Source organism: Pundamilia nyererei, unplaced genomic scaffold, assembly GCF_000239375.1.
Source record: "Pundamilia nyererei isolate P.nyererei 1_Seehausen unplaced genomic scaffold, PunNye1.0 scaffold00259, whole genome shotgun sequence".
In the NCBI taxonomy this organism is placed as follows: Eukaryota; Metazoa; Chordata; class Actinopteri; order Cichliformes; family Cichlidae; genus Pundamilia; species Pundamilia nyererei.
In genome coordinates, this window is record NW_005187660.1 from 586,544 (window position 1) to 605,621 (window position 19,078).

General features: G+C 42.0%; 1 protein-coding gene across 6 annotated transcripts in view; it reads right to left on the minus strand.

Annotated features, from left to right (window-relative positions):
* caskin1 (CASK interacting protein 1) overlaps positions 1-19,078 on the minus strand; it is a 105,975-nt gene that overhangs the window by 16,055 nt on the left and 70,842 nt on the right. For 3 of the 6 annotated variants that reach the window (XM_013915132.1, XM_013915133.1, XM_013915136.1), the window contains exons 3-13: positions 16,718-16,815; positions 16,494-16,639; positions 14,385-14,480; positions 14,168-14,298; positions 11,488-11,596; positions 10,522-10,630; positions 9,669-9,763; positions 8,386-8,503; positions 5,111-5,356; positions 910-1,014; positions 26-144 (exon numbers count right to left, since the gene is read on the minus strand). In XM_013915132.1, coding sequence (XP_013770586.1) covers positions 26-144; positions 910-1,014; positions 5,111-5,356; positions 8,386-8,503; positions 9,669-9,763; positions 10,522-10,630; positions 11,488-11,596; positions 14,168-14,298; positions 14,385-14,480; positions 16,494-16,639; positions 16,718-16,815 — 1,372 coding nt within the window. The remainder of the gene's footprint in view (positions 1-25; positions 145-909; positions 1,015-5,110; positions 5,357-8,385; positions 8,504-9,668; positions 9,764-10,521; positions 10,631-11,487; positions 11,597-14,167; positions 14,299-14,384; positions 14,481-16,493; positions 16,640-16,717; positions 16,816-19,078) is intronic. The other 3 variants (XM_013915137.1, XM_013915134.1, XM_013915138.1) reach the window with 3 other exon arrangements.

Sequence of the window (19,078 nt, forward strand, 5' to 3'; positions counted from 1 at the left end):
GTGTGTGTGTGTGTGTGTAGGGTACCTTAACCCCCTCAGCCTGTGCGTGGAGGATGTGTGCAGCGCTGCCAGCACTCTGCCCACTGCCTGATGACCTCACACTGGTTACACTGCCGGAACTACCGACGCTGCTGCGATCTCCACCTGGAACACACACACACACACACACACACACACAGACGACATACACATACATTCACACACGCATGCAACCGCCCAAACAACACGTATAGATTTTGTTCATACGAATGCAAACATGCAACAAGATGGATGCATACAGTCACACACAGACACACACACACAAACACACACATTGAGTGGTTTAGCTGATATCCAAAGCAGTGTGGTAAGAGGTGTGACTCTCCATTGAAATGCACTGGGCAGCATGTGGTTGGATGCACAGGACGGACAGACAGGGTGACGGACGATTGAGTGACGAACAGAAAAGTGGAATAAAGACACTTTCATACATGTTGCACACACACGTGCGCGCACACACCATCTTTTCTCTTGGGTTTTCTCTCAGATTTTTTAGCTTTCTTGATGTCCCCACACAAGCAGTTGGAAAGACACGCACGCACAAAGACTGTAGACCGATGCAGATGGCTGCAGTCCTACACATAAGGCCGCTGACTTCAGCTAAGCTTCGGATGGAAGGATAAGCAGGAGATGGGAGACTGTCAGGAGCAGGTCAAAGAGTACCTGAAAGCCTTCAAACCACATCATCTTGTGGTTCAAACAAACAGATGAGTGGTTTCTGTCTTCCAGACATTTGTACTACTGTAGGCACTTAGAAATGGCAGCGCTGGGTATGAAAAGTTTTTCTGAATGGCGTCAGATACTGTTTGACCCCTGGTCAGACCTTCAGGTTTCAGGGATTGAGGGCTCAGCGCAGCGCGGCTTAGTTACCTGCCACAGGCTTGCGCAGTACCCAGATCTCTTCATTGGAGCCTCCATGGGGCCCGCTGGACGGGGTAGGAGAACTTTGAGGACTTGCCTCTGAGCCGCGACAACCTTCAACACAGAATACCACTGTTAGCCGCTAACTGACTCTAAAGTGACCGAGGAAACTGGTGTTGTTCTGCCACTTAACGCAGTAATACTTCATTTTTCTGTGGAACAGAACTATAGCAATCAGCACTGTGCTTATTTATGCAGCCATGCATTACACTTTTATTTTATAAAAACACTAATAATTGTCTATTTTGCTGCTAAATGTTCCCATTTCATAGGTAGCTGCTAACACCATGTGTCATGAGTCAACGTATGGTAGCTTTGTATTCAATTACAAGGTCCAAAGAACAAGTGGGACTAACAGTAACTGTCCACATGTTCACAATAATACTGCAGGGCTTACGTCTGCTCTTTCTTTTTATATGTTTGTGATATTTAGCATTCAAATTTGACCTCAGAGTGGATTTAATATGAGGTTAGCACACAGGTCTGCACTTAATACTGCAGCTATCAATGCTACGTATGTGTACTGTACTATGTAACAAGTTCATATGATATATATTTATATATATTATATGTATAAGTTTGTATAAAATACATGAGATTATATCTGCTCCTTAAATATACTTTAAACCAAGTGCAGGCCGTGGTAACGGCTGACGTTTGCAGATTACTGAGGTTCCCAGATTAGGCTTAACGCCTCTCAGTGGCCTCACATTTTCTCATGTTAGTCCTAAATCGCTTCAGACGACAGCATCTTGAATCACAACCTGCCTTGATCCATAAAAAAAGTTGCAATGGATAAATTTACACTGTCGTCTGGAGTATGTTCATATTCATATTCGTCGTATTCTCAGAACAGCAAGGATAAAGTGGAGTTAATTAAGTTAACTCTAAAGTAATTCTTGAAAAAGACAGGAAGTAAGTCCAGTAGGAGAGAGGAGCAATAAAGGAAAGGTTTCAAACTTACACACATTCTCTCTCTCACACAGAAAAAAACACAGCATATATATATAGATATATGAAAACATTTATATACCAATAGTACATAAATAAATCCATAACATGAAAATCTGTGTATATACACATATATGCCATAATGTACATACACATACATATATAATGCATCCAAAAATATGTGATTATATATGATGGGCTTTTCAGAATGGGGCTGCTGTAGTGCATTTGGAGAGTATTATAAATAAACCATTATAACCATCTTAATAAGGGCTGGATAATGGTTTACATGTGTGACCAACAGTGCTGCAGAGAAACTGAGCTGCGATGCTCCTTGTGGACATTTTGCATCCCTCAGAGTGACCTTGGGAACGTTATTGACCAGTCTGTTTCCACATCCTTTCATAGAGCCCGATATTCCAGCTGCTTGTGAAATGTGCCGTCTTTGAACCATCGAGGCTCAGAGAAAACATGCTGAGCTGACATAGTTGTGATGAAGAAAGGAAGGACTCGTTTTCCTCGAGGTAACAGAATGGTCTCCGATCACAGAGCCGTTTACAATCAGTGAAAAACTTACCTGCACAGCACTGACGGGGACATTTTCTAGCAATGTATTTGGGTCTTTTATGCAACATTTGACATTTTATACCTTGTAAGTTGCCAACTTTTACATTGTCTTTTTTTCTCCCCCCTAATATTTCATGTTCAACAATCAAAGAAGATCAAATTTGTATTATTCAGGAAGCAGTTTCTCACTGAATAGCTAGAAAATGTCCCCGTTTGGTAAAGAGAAACGCCAAAAGTATTACAAACACAAAGCTGTCAAACTAAAACTCCTCCCAATATGAAAAGAAAAACACCTTTACTGTATGTTTCTTTCAATCATAACAATTTCTGACTCTCCAAACCCTTCAACACATGTACAGACCTAAGAGTTTATTGAAGTAATTCACCAACTCACTCACACACAAACACACACTCACATCCAGTGAGGGTAAGTGAACAAGGTGGGTAAAAGTGATGCTAAAATGAACAGACGTGAAACGGCACGCAGGACGAGGACAGAACAGAAAACACTCTGGCTTGTTCAGGAGAGGGCTTCGAGTGGAGCGTGTCGGGATAAGGAGCGGGGCTGCCCTGGTGGCTGGGACGATGGTGAAATTCAGGGAAGGAGGGAAGAACAAAAGGAAACGGAAACGGGGGGAAAAGAACTGTAAAAACCAAAAACTACAAATCAAGACAACTAAAGCACAAACCAACTCAGGAGAACAGAGGTTTGTCACAAAATGAGGAGCCTACCCAGCCTATTTGACACCTAACTTCTCTTATTAGCAAAGACGCTGAAAGCATTTTTTAAAATGTGGCGCTGCTGTTCAGTTGCACCACTTTAACAGCATCGACTGCTTGTCTGTCTTCTGCTCGTCTGTTGGGCTGTTTTTACTGAAAAGGTCTGAATACAACCAAATAACGTAAAATAGTTTTCTGCAAAATGAATCAGTAATTTAAGCCTAAGTCTAACCCTACGCACTGAGAGTACGTCATGTCTCATTGTTCTTTTAAGTCCTGGCATTTCAAGGGATGAAGATAACAGTCCTTCTAACTGACACATATTTACATCAGTCCCATCAATGACTGTTTTGCCTAAATATAGGGTCAACCTCAGAGTTCTTGCCCCAAGTGGAAGAGTTTAAGTATCTCTGGGTTTTGTTCACATGTGACGGGAGAAAGGAGCGGGAGATCGACAGATGGATGTGGATGCTGTAGCTGTCTGTGGTGGTGAAGAGGGAGCTGAATGTAAAAGCAAAGCAATTTACCGGCTGATCTACGTCCCTACCCTCACCTATGACCACGAGCTGTGGGTAGTGACCGAAAGAACGAGACCGCAGATACAAGCGGCAGAAATGAGCTTCCTCCGAAGGGTGGCTGGCCTCTCCCTTGGAGATAGGGTGAGAGGTTTGGCCATCCGGGAGGGGCTCAGAGTAGAGCCGCTGCTGCTCCACATCGAAAGGAGCCAGCTGAGGTGGTTCGGGCATCTGACAAGGATGCCACCTGGGCGCCTCCTGGGTGAGGTGTTCCAGGCCTGTCCCATCAGGAGGAGGCAGACTCAGGAGGCGCTCTGGTTACCAGCAAGTTGTCTTGGTTAGGCTATTTTTTGTTTAGCCAAACGTTATATTGGCAACCTTTCAGAAACTAGAAGCTGGTACCTTTCAAATGAAGTCTTGCATATTCACTTTCTTATTATTATGTTATATTATGCATTATGATTTTTCTCCTAAACACTGTTCGATTTCCTAACCTGAATCCCACCCACTACCCCAGATGAGCTGCCAGAGGTTAACCCTAACCCTGTCCTGTATTTAGGAGAAAGGCGAAATGGTCTCTTATAGGGAAAATAAATGTGCATAGGTTTTCTCATGTGTCAGTTTGACTATTTTCTTTTTTTCCTGACTGATAATAAAAATAAAAGTTAACGTCTCATACTGGTTAGGATTAGTGTTGGGACTAGGGTTAGAACTGACCACAGAGTAACCCTCTTAATGTATATTAAAGCAATTTGAATGTAATGAGGGAATAGATTTCATGGATAATAATGGAAAATAACCCAGAAAAAACAATATACATCTGAGTTTTATCACCTAACCCACTTGAAACGACTGTTATGTATGCTGGAGATTAAAAAAGACAAACTCTATCTAAACTTTTATGGTTCTTATTTAATAATCTTTTTTTTTTTTTACATATAATGTCATTCCTGTAACTGTATGTATTGCATATTTTTTGTGCAATGGGCTGCAACTATTTCCCTGCACGGTTTGATCTCTGTCCACAGAGCCAACTGCAATAATAACACCAGAAATATCAGGTGGTCTAAACTCTTCTTCCCCAAAGTGGATTCTGGATCTCAGTAATGGAAATGACAACAGCAACAATTGAAAAACAAAAGTTAGACAGTATGAGCAACACATAAAACTACATGGATAATGATTTAATAACAGAAAACTTTAATGGATGCCTTCGTAACAGGAAAAATGCCAATTTGAATCTTACATAGCCGATCAGATTTTTTTAAACAGGCAATTAGTTCATAAAACATAAGGAAAGCATCCCTTAAAGCTTTCATAATAATAAACATAATAATAAACATAATAATAATGATAATAATAATAACAATAATAATAATGAGAAAGGGGCCGTGTACCTGGGGCAGCAGGTGTGTCTCCCTGTGGGCTTGTCACGGGTGACCTGTTATAGCCAAAGGAAGTGAAAAGTGGAAGCAGTGGCTGATGGGAATGTGGTGGAGGAGGAGGCGGTGGAGGCAGGATATGGATCTGATGGAACGTGGTGTCGTTGCCGTTGACTACTGCGTTGGCAGGGGCAACCGTCGCCGGGGCAACCAGCGGTATCTTTTGAAACTGTTGAGTGCAAATGACTGTGCTGGCCAAACCTAGATAACACCCACCGTGACGACACACGGAAAACACACACACAACCAGCCAACAGTGAGCCACCACCACGTGACAAACAAACGACAAGACAGAGAATTACATGTAAGAAAAAAGGGAAGAAAAAAAAGGAAAATTAAAAACAAGGACTGAAGTTAGAACTCAAACCAAGAGGAAGAGGGGAATGAAGGACAAAGCTGATGTAGTAGATGCAGTGAATGACAAACAGCTGCGAGCATCAGTGGAATGAAATGAACGGAGCGCTGCCGTGAAAGTGGAAATGGGCTGAGGGGCTGATAATAAACTTGCACTTGAATCAAGCAGTGGTACTGTGCAAAACAGCAAATATGTTCTGTTGCATGTTATTAGCTACAAGTGTTACTTCTACGTAACATGTAGGTCTTTCACTCACATGTGCCAGTTTTAGTAAATGTTGGTGGCAGAGACCTGCCTCAGCACAGAGGAGCAAATGAATATAAATATCTTGTTTGTATCAACCATTGTGGAGAGGCTGTATAGCATCTTACGACAGCAGCTGCATACTTTTGTTGGAATAGCATTTTATTTTTCATGTTACCATAATAACAACTTTTAGAATATGGAAAGAAGACGTTCTGAACCAGAGATAGCACTTTAGTAATGAAGCTAGCTGAACACATGCTAACCTGATGCTAACCTGATGCGATGTTAGGACTGTCTCTCTCTAGTGTGCGAGCTAACAACATAATTGGCCATTCAATATATTTTATTCCTTACAGGTGCATACTTAAAATGTATTTCACTTTTGTTGTATTAGTATTTTGTGTATTATTTTCACTTTAAATTTGCTACTTTGTTGCAAGTCATTAGCCAGTTGTAACCAAACAATAAAATGTAGCATTGATGACTCCTAGCTTTAGTACCGGCTGGATAAGCAGCCTAGACATTCTTTCACAAGCTAGCTGCTAAAGTTTGTTCTGTTTTTGTGATTGGTCACTCTACACTGAAACGAAACGTTTAAATGCACGAGCGTTATTACAACATTTAGGACAAATTATGAACGGTTGTCTCTGAAAGGTTTTGCTGCTGCTTCCCTGTTAGCGGGAATAAAAGAGCAGATGAGAGCAATATAACATGGAGAGGGGACTGACTGAGAGAAAAGAATAATTAAAAATTGATGAAAAACAGCTGAGTAAATGAAACTTCCTGTTAGAACAGCTGCTGCTGATGCTGCACAGTGTGTATCTGTGTATGCGCGGATGAGCGGTAGCAGTGATTAGTCAGTCTGGCTCTGCAAGCCAAGTGGGAGCATTCCAGCTGTTTCTGCACTGCATACAGCTGCCGTATACAGTATAAGGCAGCGTACAGCTGCTGCATGATTTAGTGTATGAAAGGATGGGTGATGCCACAATAGTGCCGAGGTGGTAATGCAGTGTGCAAAGGTAATCAGAGGAGGACGTGATGAGCATGAACAGACAACAGGTAACGGCTGTCAGTGGTGAGCAACAATTAGAGAGACACTCATACAGACTAAGACAAGAAGACATATACTGGTAAACAGAACTACCAGACCTATAGGGACCAACACGACAAACAATTAAAAACATCTGAGCCTCTCTGTGGCTGCTCAGTCACACCGAGATGACAGGATGGGTCTGAATATGTTGTGTACGTTTCATCCAGGTGAATAAAAGCTGATTAAGATGGAGGGGCGCACCAAGCAATGAAAGTTTACATGCTAAACAAATAAATGTTTGATACTTTGGGGGAATGTCTATTCATGCAGAGGGTTAGAAGACAACAGCCAGTAGTTTCATCTTAAACCCTGAAAAAAGGTTTAAACTAAAACATGTTTATACTTTTTTATAAAATCAGATCTAACGAGCTAAATGTTAAGCTTTAAAGGTGCTATTAGGGAGATTTTCTTACCTCTGATCAAAGCCAGGCTAGCTGTTTTCAGTCTTGCTAAAGTTAAGCTAATCGGCATACAAATACGACGTGTTGTCAGTTTTCTCACCTAATGCTACTTTTATAGCATTTGGTGAGAAACAACAGGGTAACTACTTATATAAAATACATAAGCACACATTTCTGAGCTCCATTAAGCCACTTGTGCTAAGCTAAGCTAAGCTATCTGCATGCTAGGAGCAGCACCTTAATATTATCGTTTCCCATGTAAAGGCAGACATTTTTATGTCAAATTAGTCCTTTCATGTACGCAACTAAAAGTACATAAATGTTTAGCTTTGGTTTTATTTATATTTTCCTGTCAACATTAAGAGGTGACGGTAAGCTGCAACCACAGACATGTAAAACATGGACGTAGCTTTTGGGCTGGAAAGATTCGGTGCAAACGCTTTTCACTCATTTCAGGCCACACTGAATAAAAAAAGTCTATTTTCTAAATGTTAGTCATACTGTGTTTAAAAATAGAGGATTATCTGCGTTAAGCTCATTGGCAAACATCATGTGATCGACAATTCGTTAACCAATGAGCAACCGGTTTCACTGCCAGTGTGTGACATCATGGTGACTTCATCCGACTTTTACACTGTCTGTGGCGGCATAAGAAAGATGTTGATAATTGTGGGATATATAACCTTGTGTCGACCACCTGAATGTTTTGGGTTTGGGGGTTTTTTGTTATGATTTTTTCCCAAGGTTGATGCTGTACTATCAAAAATTCCACCAGGCTTGGACCTTAACTTGAGCAATGCGGAGATGACAGGTGGCTGTATGGTACCACTTTGATGCTGGCTGACTCACAGACAGCTCCTCTCCCAGTGTATGAGATGAAAGCGATGAAAGTCTCTGATGTGACTTCTATTTTAACTCGCTCTATTCAAAAAAAGCTGGCTGAGGGTTTTTATCGAATTTACCTTTAATGTACGGGTTTTACAGATGTTTGCCTCCGAGTATCTCCTGCATTCGCTCCGAGTGTGCACATGTGCCTGACTCATGTGCAGAAGCTTTTTAGCAGCCAGCTTCATCAAAATTTCAAAAGCAGCTCCAACACGACCTTACATGCGCGCACATATACGCGCAAACTCACCTGTGCGTTTGCTGATGACCTCCACCATGGTGGATGGAAAGTAGCCCACGCGGTCATTTCCTGTCCGGTTGTCATGGATACAGCCTTTCCAGCGTCCGTCGGGGTGCTGCTCCAAAACCTGCGAGGCGAGCACATCCACTACATTAAATGTGGACAATACATAAATTAATAAATGATTAATACCACAGAATTTAATTTAAAGCTTTCCAACGTGATTACTTTATAATTTTATTCTTTTAAAAAACACAAAGCTGCACATTTGGTGCTGAATCCCCAAAGTCAACTTGTTCATTCAGACCCTGAGGAAAAAAGCGTTGGCACTACTTGGCTTCCTCACTACTGTAATAAGTCCCCAAAGGCTTCAAACATGCTCATAAATATTCATCACTGCGATGAAGGGAGTGAAAACATGCTTCTGTAAAACACGCTCACGGCAAATAAAGGATGCTGAAACCATCGTCCTTGCATTTCTGATTCCAGTAAACTGCAACGATGGAAAAGTGTCCTATCTGTTAGGCTAATCAGTGGATTGGAGGTAGGACTCTGAGTCTGCAGGGATTACGCAGTGTCACCATTTTTTTCAAATGTTTGGTAAATCATTTCATACAAAATGGCACTTTGTTTTTTTCTGGCAGTGAGAAAACAAATATTCACATATGACACACTTCTTTTAATATTTTCAAGGTTTTTTTTCTTCGTTTAAAACCTGAACGATGAAATCACTGCCAGAAATATGACATTTTTTGTGTGTTTATATCATTTATTATCAAATTTTAATCTGCATATATGAGTTGTCATTTCTATCACATTTGATACATGAGCCATATTTTTGCAATTTAGTCTTGAAAAATTTGTCATGCAATTTATATCATTTTTTGAGGGTAAAAAAAGTCATGCTGATGATGTAGACGTCTCAAAAACTCACAAAAACACATGTAACCAATACCATACGCTTGGCTTTCAAGGGTTAGCTAAAATTAACAATATTGTAACTGCCCCTGATAACCAGCTAATCTAAGAGGGGAATTTATATTTTTTAAAGAACAATATTCGTGCACTTTTCAAGCTTCAGTGGAAATGTATCCACCTATTTGAACTTCCACAATTAATAGCTTATACAAAACAGTTATGAATGATCAGCAGCTCGTTTCAATCATATTATTATGGAAGACAAAGTTTTGCCTCACAAATTTACAGCTTTTTTAAAAATTCATGAGCCTCCAATGAACACAATACACCATCACACTAAATCCTCTTGCTTCTGACAGGAACAGCTGCTTTACCGTGATGACATCTCCTGCTTTGATGTTGAGGCTGGTCAGGTCATAGTTGTTGCAGTAATCCTTCAGAGCTCGAACCTGAAGGGCTGCAGACGCATCTGAGCGGCAAAGAAAGTAAATTATCATTGTGAAGTTGCTACACAATAATGATGAACTGTGCAGAACAATCCTATTGATGTAAAAATGTGTCAATAAAGAACTTTACATTCTCAACATGACATCATTATTAATTTATCACAGTATAGTTTTACCTTTAAAAAGCACGACCAAAAGAAACTTGATAGAAAAGTAAACTGTAAATACATATATAATAATTGAATATATGAATACAGTTTTTAAAAGTATACATTTGTAAACATATTAATTATAATAACGGGTAAACTGGCTGCTTGTTTGAGATGGATGCAGTCTGTACTGCTAGCAGCTGGTTAGCTTAGCACAGGGGTGGGCAACTCCAGGCCTCGAGGGCCGGTGTCCCTGCAGGTTTTAGATGTGTCCTTGAACCAACACAGCTGATTTAAATGGCTAAATTAGCTCCTCAACATGTCCTGAAGTTCTCCAGAGGCCTGGTAACGAACTAATCATGTGATTCAGGTGTTGACCCAGGGTGAGATCCAAAACCTGCAGGACACCGGCCCTCGGGGCCTGGAGTTGCCCACCCCTGGCTTAGCACAATCATTTTGCTGACATGTCATAGCTGATTGATTCCCTCTCTTTCAGTCTTTATACAAAGTTAAACTCACAGATTGCTGGCAGCATCATGTGTACATTTCAAATTAAACTATGTCTGTCCATTGTGCTTTTCATTCGACCATCTATTCCTCTCTTTTGTTACAGATACAAACATCCATCCTACCCCTCAGCAGTTGTTTGATCTCTTTGCTGGCTTGTGTTGCAGTGAACTGGTAGACGATGTCCAGCGCAGTCTGGCTGTACGTGTTTCTCACAGTGGCATTGATACCACTCTGCAGAAGAGGGGACAATTTACAATTCTGGTTATTACATTAACAGCCCTGTAACAGCCGTCTGCATACAGCAAAAAGATCCCACGAAACACACTCTATCCAGCTACTTAGACTCAGAAATGAGAACATCTAGATGCTGATTAAACGCCGTAGGGATGCGATGATTTACCATAATTGACGTCAGGATAACATAACCCTAACTCCCTGGGCCTCTTCTGCTAATTACACCCGCATCTTACTTTTCTGCCGAGGCAGCTGAGAGCCGGAGAGCAATATCACGTTTAAATCTGTTGACACAAATGTAGGCCGAGGGAACAAAGATGAATTCAGTCCAAAGACGCTTCAGGGTGAAGGCTGGTAACCTTTTCGCAGCTCGGGAGCTAAATGACACGGTTAGTTTATTGTGCCGAAACACACACAGTCACTTAAGCATGAAACCTCGTGGCGTGTTCAAATCAACCATGCAGGCGGTCGTTTCGTTATTTGCCCTGCTGGCATAATTTTGAGCATAATTATTTCTGATTTTTATTTAGGTGAATATACGACACACTCAGCATTCATGTCAGTATTTAGTAAAATGATGTTAAATGTTTACTAATAAATATCTGTTGTCCAAAACAAATCAGAAACATCAGTTTGAATAGCTTCATGTAGCATTATTATCACACTGACCTTCAGCTTAATCTATTGACCATGGAGGAAAGGTCAGAGGTCACAGGTGACATGATTGCAAATCTTTAGGTGAGCTGGATTCCAGATTAGTTATGTGCAGCAGTGCAATCCTGCTGCTACCTACTGCACCTCTGCATGTGCACTGAGACACAAACCCAACTCTTTGCAGCTGTAGTTCCACTCACCTCCAGCAGGAGTCTCACTGCTTCAGTCTTTCCACAGAGGGCAGCTTCATGCAGGGCAGTGCCTGCTTTGGTCTGCCTGTTTATGTCGATGCCAGCCTGGATCAGCAGCCTGCCGGGAGAGGCACCAGGCGGCACAGAGAGCGAGAGAGGATAAAACAGGCAAGTTCAAAAGTATAATAAAAGACGACGAGGAAAGGTGACGTGAGAAAGATCATTTCAAAAGAGAGAGGTGAGAAAATCAGGAGAGGTGTTAAAACACTGATGCGCACATGTAAGCATGCGGGAACAATGAGGCCTCCAAGGTGGGAGCATGTGCACAAAGCAACATTAAAAAATAGAAAAATATACTTTTGATCAAAATGTTGACATAAGGAGCCAAATATAATTCTATTGAGTTATTTTGCTGAATCACACTTTAAGCAGGACATATTCAGGTCGTTCTGTTTGATACACTGGTTACTTTTTACATACAACATATAAAATATGAAGATGTTGAATATCAGAGAGCTCTGATAGTCTTGAGGAATCCGCTGTGCGCTGCACGGTGTGCTATCTCGGTCTATGGGAGCCAGACCTGAGCTGACCTTGCTCAGCTCAGGTCTGGCTTCCTATTTCATGATGTCATTCATCGAGCTTCCTGATTTGCAACAGTAACTCTAAAGACTAATTTGGTTTTATGGATGGCATCTTTTTTACAGTGGTGGAGACAAGCGTCCACCCTCTGATGTCTTTGGGATTCAGAGATTCTTTTATTGCTACCATATAATCTGCCTTATGAAGAATGTATTAATAACATGTTTCACAGTATCATTCATCAGTAATATTTCCTACAGGGTTTATATTGCATTGAATATGTCTGTCAGTTCATTTTATACACAATGCATGAATGTGCTTGGTTAGAGTTGATGTTCCATTCTAGAAGGTTTTAAGCTTCACTGGTGAGAGTGTCCAGATGATACATGCTGAGGGGAGATGAGAACATAGCAGGTCAATTGCATGCACGCTTACGATACACATATTAATCTAGTAGCAGGTCTGAGCGAAGGCCTAAGCATCTTCTGCTTCAGTTTGAGACTGGCTGCAAAGTACTCTACTTAGTGATTAATGACGAGGGTCCAATTATTAGCTCTCAGAAAAGCTAAGACCTGAAGTTATTACCTTAAAAGGCAAGTAATGAAGAAAGGAGAAGTTATATGTCAGTTTATAGTTATTAGAAGTGTACGTGATGAACCCTTGCCTGCACGGGTTGAACTGTTGCCCGTCTGTCACCATGTATTTTTGAACTGTATTGACGTAGGTGTGATATGTTATCCTATAAAAACAGAACCCAGTGTATTCTTGTCAGAGCAAAACAATCCGTATGCTGACGGTTGGTTGTTCTCCTGTGATAATAAAACTCATCGTTTGATTGCACTTTTCCGGAGCCTCCGTCGTTTGTTGTCTGGTCTAAAGTTGATCGATCTCGCAACAATTAATTATAATGGTGACTGCAGCAGCAGACGGCTGCCCCTCCCTGAGCCTGGTTCTACTGTGGGATTCTTCCTGTGGTGGGAGTTTTTCATCCCCACCATCGCCAAGTGCTTCCTCACAGGGAAACTGAACTTAAGTAGCAAAGACTGAGGATCACATAGCACACATAGCTACTAAACATCAGCATGGTAAGTGTGATGATATCAGGACACTGATGTTAGCTTCTAGCTTAGCCGCAGGTAATTGAAAAATCTGTGTGTCCATCAGGCCACACAGGCTGTACTTGTTTGTAGCATCAGTCACTGATAATCTTGGTCTTTTTAATTGGATTTGTTGACAATGAGTACAGAAAATCAGCAGTTTGACCCATAAAATGACAGGATCAGAGAAAAGTTCATTAAAAAATAAATAAATAAACGACAGAAAGAAAATGAAAAAGCTGCCAAAAGCGCGTTTAATTTTCCTCTTACTGTGAGTAAGTGTGCGTGTTGTCTTCCACATGGTTGGCCATGACTAATGAGCATCATTTATCAGTGTCACTTCAGCCGCACCGTGCTCCATCAACTATGACCATCTTTATTCTCTGGCTCTGTTTTGAGCTCCTTTTCTCTCCATCTCGTCTTTTACTTCCTCTCTCTCCTGTCCTCCTGCTCTCTCCTATCTTCCCTCAGTTGCAGGTCCGTCTCATTTCTCTTTCACCACCTGCCTTTGTGTGTCCCCGCCAGGCAAGCCGGTGTCTGCACCGACACATACACAGCAGCTCTGAGTTACTTCAAAAGTATTTGAGAGCGAACGGAGAAACTAATGGTGCGTTTACCCGCCGTGGCGCATCATTCAGCGGCGATCTTTTCAGGCTCTGTGCTAAACGCTGCCATCACCAAGGCAACGGAAGTCTTTTTGCCGCGATGCACGCTTGCAAAAAAATAAATGAATAAAACACAGATCCATGCTGAGATGAGCTTATAATGACTGAATATTTAGCGTGATAAAGTGCAGTGTGGATCTGGAGTGCCATCAGCTGTCTCCAGATCTCTACAGTGTATTTAGGACGGATGCATCAGCAGTGACTCTCTGCCATTTGCTCCATTATTCTTTGCCTGTGTTGGATTATACGGTTCCCCTGCTGTGTTACACATCTGTTTGATCAGCAGTCTGAGGAAGACATTTAAAGCCAGTTTATCATTAGATGTGTGTGTGTGTGTGTGTGTACCTGATGATGTCTATGTGTCCATTCTTAGCAGCTAGATGCAGCGGAGACGTCCCATTAGGGTCGGTCGTGTCTCCTTTTTTGGGCTCCAGCAAAGCAGCGCACATGTTACTAGACAGCAACAACTGGACCACCTTACACACACATAAACAAAGAGAAGATAAGCAACTCATTGTTGCACTCTTGTTGACGAATACTGATTGAAACCGTAGGTTCTTACCCCAACTCTGCCGAACTCACAGGCCAGGTCCAGAGGGGTTTTCCCTGCGTTATCCACGATGCACGGGTTGGACTGGTGCTGCAGCAGCATCTCAGACTGGAGACGGGGCACACAGACACATGAGACAAAAATCCATACGCTCAAAGGGCGCAGAAAAGGGCACGAGTATCACAGGGATCACAATGTGAGAAGACAGCCTCTCACAAAACAGAGATGTAGAATCAGAGCGCTTTTCAATACTGAGCTGTTTCTCTTATGACACAGACTTTTGTAGGCTTTTCTTTTTTTAAATAAACAATTTTAATACTGTGGGGGAAACTCCCACTAGGTTTATATCTGGGACTCTCCACCATTTGACCTTAGAACTGAAGAAGCTTCTCGGATGAGAGGTGAAACGTCTTCAAGCAACTTAAAGAAGTCCAGACGCTTTTCTTTGCAAGCTCCTTTGACTTTAATACTGAGGTGATCTGCAGGGATGAATACCATACTTCCCCGTTTGGTGTTGTGATGATGGCGAAGTCTTACCAGCGATTGTGAATAAAGTTTGTGGCGCACTCAGTCGGGTTGAGACCTGCGCTGCAGGACAAACTCTATGACAACAGAAACTTGTTTCCAGCACAGGGCTCGAGAGTGCGACCACATTTCTCAATGGTGCGACTAAAAGAAATCCCAGGTCGCACCGGTGCGACCAGCTGTTCAAGTAAAGAAAGGTCTGCAACTCTGAAAGTCTGTGTGGTCAACAACAGACACACATCAGGCCCATATCGTGGTCTAAACCAATCAGAGATCAGATGCCCAATGTAAGATGCTCAGATTTAAGATGTTCACTTCGAGGCACTTTTAATTTTGACTTTCATTTTTGGAAATGTTTCATCACATTTGATCTCTGATGTGAAATGACCCGTCCATGTGAGGAGCCAAGTGGGCACAAACCGTGCCAGCCCACGCCCCCTGCAGCACAACAGCACTACTGTCAGCTTTTCCATTTAATTTGTAATACAGTAAATAACTCATCCATTACGTAACGCCCTCGGGATTTCATAATGGAACACAAACATAAAACAGCATCGATGGAAGCACAAACAATGTGACGCCTCACATGTTAGAGACTCCGTTCTACATTATGCTGCATAAAAATACTATAAAAATGTTTTGCTCTCTCGTTACACTGGATAAAGTGTGCAGAACAATAAGATGTGCAAAGGTTTCAACACACTGAAGGCTGCATGGGTCTGTTAAAGGGACGGCCTTCTGACATTCAGACACAGGTCAGTTTGACTTCGTAGCCTATAAATGTTTACAGCTGACGATGTTTGTTAAGAAAAAAGAAGAATTCAGTAAATGCTGAGAGCGAGGCTGCACCACAGCAAGGAGTTCATTATGATTTCCTTTCTTTGCAGCTTAAAATGAACACATGAGAACGATACTGTGGGCTGAAGCCTCTAGTGTCTGTGTTTTTAAATGTCTCCTGAATGCTTTCAGTTTGCTTTGTTGGATTATAAATGATTCATTTTTCATCTGTAGTCAGTTTCTGTAACTTTTTGTATTTGAACTTCCACATGGAGAGCGGCTGCAGAGTAAAGCTTCAGTCCAGTTTGTTACCCTCTATCATCACAGATATTTAATCAAGTAGCAGCAGCGCGTCTCCAGCTGTGCAGCCAGGAAACGCACATCTCTTCTTTTTTCTACTGCATGTTACCTGCTGCAGTTGATCTGCTATATTTGACTGTTGTTTCTCTGCTAAGCCTGCTTAAGTACAGATTTAGTAGTTTGTTTACATTTACTGCTAATTGTGCCGATATATAAAAGCATGTGTGACTCCAGCCCATTTAAAGCAGTAGACATGCTCCTCGAAACAACTGCCGTTTATTTCACCTCTGTGACTTTTCTCTCCTCTGTTCTTCACCCAGTTAGTTTGTGCAGACAGATGTCTTTGGTGCTTTTTTAAAAAACTCTCCCTCACCACATCCTGCTGGCCATGCTCAGCTGACTAGTGCAGAATAACTAATGGCCACAATATGTTACGCAAATAATATTGAGATTAGCATCTTCCTCCTGTGCTGCTCTCGTGCAGCGTTTGCTTCCTTGGTAAAACTACATGATACTCACCACATCGTAGTGGCCGTGCTGTGCTGACAAGTGGAGAGGAATTTGTCCTTCGTCTGATTGGCCGTTGACAGACGAACCCGATTTCAGCAGCATCTTCATGGGCTCTGCCTTCCCCTGCCAGGCTGCGTAGTGCAGCGGCCGCATACCTGCAGACCCACAGCGCGTAAACACAGGACGTGTCCATCGCACGCTCAGCTGCAGTACATCATCATGTGTTTCTTTACCTTTCTGGTCTCTGATGTCGACAGCAGCCTGTGACTCCAGCAGCAGAGAGATGAGCTCCAGGTTCCCATTAAGGGCAGCATGATGCAGCGGAGAAAACCTGTAGCACACACACACACACACACACACAGGTCATTGATAAACGGCGAGGCTTGGCGTGACAAATAGATTTAATAGCGGCTGATTAGGCTACAGCTGTATCTGCTGCAGAGCTACAAACTCCAGCGCAGCAGCAGAGATGAGATGGTGGGATACAGTCACAGGAGGAGAAGTATTTCATCAAGGAAAGGACGCAGTGACTGTGCACAAGGATAAAAAGCAAGCAGATGAGACCGATACGTCAGCCTTGATGTATCAGCCCAAGAGGGTCTGAGGAGGAGACGACAGGCAAACGTAAATGAAAGCAGGGATAAAACAGCCTGTTTCTGAGCCTTCCTAACATGCACACCTTCTATCTGACTCCGATCTGCTGTGACATGTGTGTCCTCGCTCCTCTGCCTGATTTGCTCCTGGCTGTCAAACACTGTCACAGTCGAGCTCGAGGAGCGTCTGCAGTTACCGTGACAAATCGTGAAGCCGAGGTAGAAAGCGTGTCTCCTGTTAAAATGCAGCCACATGAAGTTTCAAACACACACACAAATATAATAAATAATATTTAACTTTTATTGGACTGGACTAAAAAGGTCATGAGAAAAAAAGATCCAAAGAAAAGTGACCTGAACGGAGCCGTTCGCTAACCTGTGCTGAAGCATGTTTTACAGCGCGGGTGTTAAACATGTCTGACACCACCGTGTTGGTGACCAGGAATCTGGCAGGAAGTGACCGATCAGAGCATGCACACAGAAAGCTGAGAATGCACATTATCTGACTGACTCATACGTATATAAATACATACAGCGTTGTGCACAAGACACAAGGAGATATTTTGAATGCCTCCTTATTTTGTGCTTACTTCAAATGTTTAGTACATTTAGTAACCTTGATTTGTTAAATCATCAGTGGGCGGTGTTTTACCAGTTCACAGGTTTTCTGACGTGCGATGAACCACTTGCTATTTCCTCAAAAGACTGAACTGATTGAACTATAACTGGCAGCTGAAATCATACATGTTTTGGACACGGAGGGATTGTTTCTTCACATTCATCCGACAGCTTCAGCTAACTCGTGAAAGATTCAAACTATTTAAACAGGAATTTACGAGAAGCACCTGTGAAGAGGTTGTGATTCGAGTTTGATTGCTTCATGCTGAGGAGCATTTCTACTGCGGGACCCACCACACACACTCTGGCCTCCAGCTGGTTGTATTTTGGTTGTATTCCTATAGAACAGGAGGGTTGCTGAGTGCAAATGTAATAATTAAATGTGAATCTCTGTTAAATATGAACCTTTTATCACAGTTATTTGCCCGTTTGACCCATTTAATCGTAGACTGATTGCAGAATGTCGCAACGTTTACAGCAACTTTTTTTTCTTGAATTGAATTTGAGAGGAAATTTATAAACAGTTGGTCTGTGTGACCATTCACATTAACACATCATGTGATCCCAAAATGAATTTGGATGGTTTAATATTTGCCAATAATCCATCTGCACAGCAAAGCCACTCGTGTAGCTTCAATGTTAGCTTCTAGCACTTGCAAAGCACTTTATTCAGCTGACGTCTAGCAACTTGTGCACGTCCACATCTCCCTTCAGTTGCAACTTATGCGCACTTACATGTGAATAAAAAGGGCTGAGAGAGACTCCAATAACAATATAAAGCATTTCCAGATTCCAGAGTTTTACCTCCAGTTGGCGCTTCACTGACTGGTAATTATGTAACAGACTACATCCTCTCATTTGTTTTAAAGATGCTCTTTTTCTTTTAAAATGTGTCTGTTTTTTCTGTTCAGGAGCAAAGTAAAAGCAACGTTCTCTGCCTGATAACACAAATCAATGGGTCCTCATGTATTCAGCTCTCCCGGCTCTATGGGGTGTCCTTGACCTCAGTCTGGATAAATGATGCAATATATCACCATTAAAAAGGCCAAATAATAATACACACAAGGTGCACCTGTGAAATCATTAACAAAACAAAAAGAAAACAAAGGAACATTTTCTGTCTACAGGTTTGTGCACACGTCTGTCACTCTTACATCTTCCTCCACAAGAACTCGTCTCGTAGTTGGAGATTTGTTTGTGGGTGTATCGCATTTAATGATGTCGCAGAAAGAAATCATAAATATAAATGCAAATTATGAGGTTGAAGCTGGGGACTAAAGGAAAGCAGCACCACTGAAATAACACATAAACCAAAGTGACGACAGTCGTCTGTAGACAGAACAAAGGACAGGAGACAGGAAACAAAACTGACCTCTAGCAGAT